We start from the raw sequence: 7152 nt of genomic DNA, 5'->3' as shown, positions 1-7152 counted from the left end.
AAATCTGGGCATATTAAAATAATACACAGAGAACAAAACCATATTAGCTCTCAAAGATTTTTAGAAGGAATAAACCACACTGATGTTAATCCTGAAAAGACTATAAGCTACGTAAAGGCTTACACTTATTAACAGCTACCAAGAGATGACAAAATAGTATTTCGCCAGTAATACATACAGGCACTCAAGTTCTTAAAAAGAAAAAAAAAAAAAAAGGAAAGGGACATTTAAGCTGATTGGCCTGGGTAGCTAAACACCCATAAAAATAGTCTGTCCAGGTGCCAGCCTCAGCCCAGCCTCTTCTGAAGGTTCAGAGGGAAAATGCTTTTCAATGTATTCAGGGTATTTATTTCAATGATCGGCTTGGTCAAAGCAAGGACAGCTGTTGGAAGTTGGAATAAAAGCTTTTATTTCATGTCAGGATCAAAAATGAATACAAATGGAGGGTATGACTAAATACACGGAAATCGATAGAATTGCCTGCATAAATGCCCATTAATATTGGGAATCTTCCTATGTAATACAAAGAATCCCCATATTTACTGCACAGACCACATTTAGCTGCTAGTCAGTTGTGCTGAGGGTTAAACAACCATTTTTTTCTTTATAAAGTAAGTAAAAACTACAAATCCAAACCAAGATTGAAATGAATTTAGATAAAAGTTTCATACTCATATAAATCTGTATGTGAAATCACTACCACTTAGAACGAAATGAATATCTCACAGGGGAGCTGCAGATAATTCCTGCCCTCTTTCTGAAGCAGAAGGGATTGTAAACCTGAATGAAGTATCATAATTCATAGACAACCTTTGTGAACTGAACAGCATTGCTGAGCTGCATTGTGCCCCTATCAATGAATTAGTCAGATTATGTCTCTACAGCCAGTTTGGAGAGATTAAACTGCAAACAGTTTTTGAAATCTTCCAGTATCGCAAATCAATTAAATGAAATTAAACAAAAACATCACATCACAGTGACTTCGGAGTTTAAGTTCCTTTAATTTGCTGTAAGACCTAAGCTTCTAAGTCACACAGAGATTTTGGGTAAGGGATACCTATAAAACTATCTAACCACAGTTTACCAAAATCAGACAAATAAAAATAATCTCTTTATAGCTCACATTCCTACATATCATCTGCCAGATGTCAGATTCATTAAAAATGCAATTGAATATAATGTAAATAATTAAAATGCCATTTTAAAACATGCATAATTGTTTGCCAGAGGCCCTCGCTCAGAAGTAGTATTTTCCACTTGTTGATGAGCTCAGGCTGAACAGTTCCAGTGCTTGAGCCAAGGTTTGCTTTAGTCACAGCCTGATGTTGCAATTAAGTTTAAGACCTGGGAGTTTATTGCTCAGATGGGTGATCTGGTTTTGTTACAAGCAGTCTAATGAATTTGACGATTAGTCTGTCGTCTTTTATTGTCTATTTCCAAAGTAATTTGTGTTCAGCTTTTGACTGCTAATAAAATTTATGGAAAAGTTCAAAATGCTGGAGATAAACGCTATTTTTTTGGAACGGTAGTAACCGTTAAATAGGATATACACGCTGACTAGCACGATTAAGGTTTTACCAATAGGAGCCATGAAGAAGTGCTAGGAAAGGTAGTACTCCCAATCTCCTTCGATCTATCTCTTGCTTTTGGCATGTACTTTTGTAACTGGTCTCTCTGTCTACATAATGTAAATGTATGTGTTAAAAATCAAGCATGTATTTAAATCCAATTGACCACAATTACAGATTTAGTATATTTCTAAATAGGAGTTCAGAAGGCTACTGAGCCACAGCGACTGGTTCCTTCTATGGGGACTGAAGATAACATCCAGGCTAAAGCTTTGCACATCAAAGAGGTGCAATGGTATAGCAGCTATTTATTAGCAGCAGGAACACTCAAGAGACATGGAGAGAAGGGGACTGAAGGAAGCCGCAAGGTGACCCGCCGCTGAGTACTTGGCAGTGCTGTGCCAGATCTCCTGCAGAGCCTGGGCCTTGCTCCTCCTTTCTGCAAGGCAGAGAAACTCCACGGAGAGGCACAAAGGCTGGATGCAAGAGAAAGCAGAGCCCTTTCCAAACGTCTGTCTGCTGCGTTTCCAGCACCTTCTCCAAAGCAGGAGAGAATAACAAAAAGACACATTCTAAACTTAAAAAACCAGAGAATTCTTGTCTTTTTGACAAACTTCTAAGATTTATTTTTCCGCTCCATTTGTGTCAGCTACATAATTTTCACCTCTTGATAATGGCTTTCCCTTGGTGACAGTAAGTGCTGTTGAGTATATAGGTAGCATTCAGTTTGAGATCACATTTGATTGCTAACATTTTCCCACCTCTACTGCAACGCTGAACTTTTGAGTTTTGCAAAAAGAAAAGACACTTAGTATCAAGAGAAAATAAAACTAGTGGGGAAAGCATTCACTAATCTAGATAAAATCCTATCACCTTCACTACCACTTAGCAGTACTGTATCTTGAGAGTAGGTATTATTTACTGTGAATAATGACAACAGAATCTCAGCTTGATTTCAGAAGTTATTTCTGTATGATTTATCCAAACGATAAATTCCCTAATGACAGATACTGGATCCACTTTAAACCAACATTATTTCATCTATAATTACCATCTCAGGAATACCCTGCTAAGTGTCATATATCATGGTCAGTGACTTTTGAATTCCTGCTACAACCATGGTATCTCCCATTTAGTTTGTTTGTCTTTGAGAGAACACTATGTTCCTAATTTGGCATAGCCCTAAAAAAAGGAGAACAAAACCAGTCATCCCCTAGAAATATATTCAAATGTTCTCTATATGCTTCAGTATATAAAGCAGAGAAAGCCCATTCATTTCCTTGTAGTAATTTCTAACACAATGCATTACATCTTCCACCTGAAGTTTGTCTTCAGTTCATTAGTGCTTCCCCTGCTCCTTTCTCTCTATTCTTGTGAGCTGAGAACACACTATCCATCACATGTCTTGTAAAGTTTGGGAAAGAATATAGATGCTCTGGCTCTTAGAGCTACACTTCAGTCAAAAATCCCACACTTCCTCATTAGGAGAATCTAACCTTTCATTACAAAACAATTAGGAAGTAAATGTGCTTAAGAACATTCATTTGCAAGTGGTTCAGTATTAGGGAAACTGTTAGTGATGTGTCCTAGTCCAGTGTCTGTTTTAGACAAGAAAAAGTTAGACTTGGTTGAGGTAAAGACCACGGCAATATTGGGATGTTTTTTTTTTTATTATGGCTTTTGCTTTGCAGTGGAAAACTCTAGCAGCAGGTATAAATGAATTAAAAAAAAAGAAAAAAAGATAACTGGTTACTTTTAAGAGGCTTTGTTTCCCCCTACTTTCTGAAGTTCCTCTTGTTATTGTTCATCAAAAGTGGCAAATAAAACTTCAGGCTTCCTTTCAGCAGGTTTCCATTTCTCTGTGTATTTCAAATATAGCTCCTTCCTTGTGCCAAGATTATAAGTAAATAAAAGCAAAACACTCTTCCCTTGTTACTTGCTAATTCAAAATTGGTAATTACATCATCTGTGCGTTAGTGACAGCTTTAGAAGTTTGCGGTTCTAGAGCAGCACTGGAAATATCCTCATTCTCAATGGTGGGTAGAGAAACTCTCTTTTAAACAGAAGGTACATGAAATAAAATTCTCCTGGAAAGACTTCTCCTTCTAAAGCAGCCTATTATTTAATTTGGTCTCAGCTAACCAGCAATTTAGACAGTAATGTGCACCCAAATTCCAGACAGAGCAGAGAACAGAAGCCCCACCAGGTCTATGCAACACAGCTCTACCACAGAGACACAGCCCCAAAGTCATGCCCTCAGAGACAGCTACATTGTGGTGGGCAATGTAGGAAAAACCACGAGTACTATTTGTAGGCACTGAGCATGCTGGAGGTACCTGCCTCCACTTGCCCAAATGCAAGACTGTCATTTTGCTTGCCCGTGTACGTGCAAATGCAGAGCACTCCCAACTCTGTGCACTGAAGCAATCACACCTGAGCCCTTCAAAAGCAGAAACAATTATCCTAGCACCCCAGCCAGCAGTCAGCATGGTCACCTGGGGTGAGTTTCCTCAATTACATATTATCAGCAACATTGCAGGGAAACGCTCACGTTTTGTGAGATTAAACAGACAATAGGAACTGTAGTCAGGTTTTTTTTCTCTCGCCTGAATAGTCTGTATTTATCTCCAGGCAACAGGAGAGAAGGAAAGCACAGAGAGCTTGCACTGTCATCTGACTGCTTAACTCTTCAGACCTTGGAAGGCAATGCATAATGAAATTCCTTTTTTTAAGCTAGAATGAGTTCTGATATACTCAGTCATGCCTCAACTTTCAGAGAACACAAACCACATTTTTCAGACAGTGAACAAGAGCCCTCACCTTCTCAACCAAAAGATCACCAATGGAAAATGAGTTTATTTTCTGCCTTTACAAGCTGACAAAATCTACAAGCAGATTTTCATGCACGTTACCTGATAGTCCACCGACATCCATCTTCTTCAGGTTCTTCGCCTCCAGAATGACGACAGTCAGTTTGCCAGCAGTAGGCACATAACGGAGGGAGAAGCAGATATCACCCAGTTTTTCTTGCTGTGAAAGCAAACAAGGCACTGTGTTATAACTTAGCAATTTTTTTTACATTTTAGAAGTGCAATTTTGGAAGTTCCACAGAAAATTAACAGGATTACATCTCAAACTCCTACTGTTAAACAAAACATTTTAATAAACAATATGAGATATCTGCCACAAGTTGCTTAGCTAAAATCCTTGATAACCTTAAGTCTGTTCCAGTAACTGGAGTCCACAGCAACTGTATGGAACAAAAAAACAAGGTATGTGCTGACTGTACAGTAAACTATACGACCCAGCATTTCACCCTTGACTATCAGAGCCCCAGAAATACTGGTTGCCCTTAAACAAAGAAATGATGTTTTTTTTCAGGTTGTGTTTCAGTCAAAATCAATTAGGCTTACACAACTACTAGACTTTTTCTCCGTGAAACTGTAACACACTTTGTCACAGAAGCACAAAGTCTAAAACCCACAAAGCACAAACCATTCAGTATAAAAAAAAAAATTTGCCTCCTACCTAACAAGAAAAAATAATAATAAATGACAAAAGAAAAGGCAATTATAGACCAGGAAAGCACACAGTGTTTCCTCCTCACATCAAGAATGGTTGGAAGGATTTGGTTTTGTTTTTAGCCCTGCATCCTCTCATCTGGCATCCTGCCAAATGCAGCCTTCTGCTATTCATTGCTTAGTACCTTCCTAAGAGTCTTGGCAAAGAGGGAAAGGCTGAATTACAGGAGTTCAGAATTACAGGAACTTTATTTTAAAAGGAGGAATAGTCAACTAGAACTAGCAGATACAAGAGACAAAGAGGAGAATACTGCTAAGAAACGGTCACTAGGATGATCCAAGCTGCTTTCCTCCCTCCTTTCAGGCACAAAGGTATCTTCTCTAGGGGAGTAACACTTGCTCTTGAGACAAGCAGCATCAGGTTACACTGGACAGTCCCATCAAGCATTTCAGACAGCAATTTTTCTCTTTCAAAGACAGCAGTTCTTATGGCATATGTGTGTTTCCACAATTTATCCTGGCAGCAAAGTATAAAGTACAGTGCTATGAAGATATATTTCTGCGGATCCAGTGTCTTGTTAGAAAACACTGGAAGGTTGGTTGTAAAAACATTTTAGGGGGTGTACCCAAGCTGTTTGTTAAGACGTTAATTATTTTTTTTCCCGAGTTATGTAACATAACTTTTCCCCATACCACAAACAGAACATGGCAATCTACCAGGTTCAAAGAGCCAAAGGTAAAGAGGCAAAGTCAGAACATTAACTAAAGAGCTTGGGGAATACTACTAAGAGCAACTGGCTCACATATTCATGGATGTAGCAACTATTTCCTAGAGAAAAGACACTCCATGTCCTAAGGTCTTTACCATCCATGTGAAAGGAAACAAATATTCCTTTTCAACTTGGAGCTCAAGCTTTCAAGCCATTTAAGAGAAACTGAACTTTGTCCACTAGGCCAAATTTTCAGCATCACTGGCAGCTGTTCTCTCAATAACTCTTAGAGACAATCACTTCTGATCCAGGTTTGGATAAACATCCGCAGTACATCCATCTGAAGGATTCACGACAGATACTCAGCTATACTTTAGAGTTTACATCTCCCTCCTTTATCAAAAGGTGTGTGGGCTTGTCTCGGAATTCTTCCTTGGGGATGGAGGATTCTTTGTTGCTCCCAACAATGGACTGGAGCAGTATGTATTAAGAATGGTATCATGTAGTTATTCTTCCTTTTAATTTTTTAAAAAATAGGAAAATGCAACAATAACGCAACACATATAAAGTGACAGTCTCTGAACTGATTATTACAAGTTGGGAACAAGACCCAGGGATTGTCATAGATCCCTGCAAAACATCAGCTCCATGACTGACAGTGGTCAGGAAACATAGAGAACAGAGTTATGTATAGTGAGGAAATGCTCAGACAGATCATTTACAAAATAGCTCATGATGTTAAATGTGTGTATCACCTACAAAAACGCTGTCAAAATGCACTTGTAACCAGTATCTTGGAAACTTACTGTGTCCTCCCCACCTCAAAAAGGATATGGTAGAACTGGGAAAGATTACAAGAAAAGTAGGAGAAATGATCAAAGATACGACACAGCTTCTGCTGAAGGGAACGGCTAAGTAGATTAGGACTCTTCAGGCTGCAAAGGGGGCTGTTGGAGAGCAGTATCTTAGAGGCATCTGTCTCACCTAGGAGAGCCATAATGATGTTATAACCTTGCTCAAAAGAACAGATCCCAACAACAGAAAATTTACATTTTTAACTCATATCTAGAATAACCTAAGATGCCTTTAACAGCATGGACTGCACTGCTGTAGAAGAACTTATATTCCTCCCTGCCTGCATATACTGTTATAAATCCCAGCATAGATTCAGATAATGGAAATACAGATCTCAGCATAGTTCATGCTTGACTCTAACTAAGCCTGCAAAGGCACAGTGACAGCAAAACACACTCCTAGTTCCCCTGACATTTGGGTTTAGAAGTCCATGTTGGCTAGGCTAATGGTGAAGTTGATCTATCACTTGCAACTTACTCAGAATGGAAGAAATCAATT

The 7152-nt window shown here is 38.7% G+C and overlaps 1 protein-coding gene across 1 annotated transcript in view; it reads right to left on the bottom strand.

The window, feature by feature from the left end:
- Positions 1-4480: 4480 nt before the first annotated feature.
- The window catches only part of LOC104279132 (synaptotagmin-1-like), a gene marked incomplete at its 3' end in the record, with an annotated part of 49332 nt that continues 46660 nt past the window's right edge, over positions 4481-7152 (bottom strand). Inside the window, exon 6 of the mRNA XM_009876319.1 lies at positions 4481-4598. Within this exon, the coding sequence (XP_009874621.1) occupies positions 4481-4598 (118 nt within the window). The remainder of the gene's footprint in view (positions 4599-7152) is intronic.

The sequence above is a fragment of the Apaloderma vittatum genome, unplaced genomic scaffold, assembly GCF_000703405.1.
Source record: "Apaloderma vittatum isolate BGI_N311 unplaced genomic scaffold, ASM70340v1 scaffold7169, whole genome shotgun sequence".
Taxonomy (NCBI): domain Eukaryota; kingdom Metazoa; phylum Chordata; class Aves; order Trogoniformes; family Trogonidae; genus Apaloderma; species Apaloderma vittatum.
This window is presented reverse-complemented; position numbering and strand designations above follow the sequence as displayed.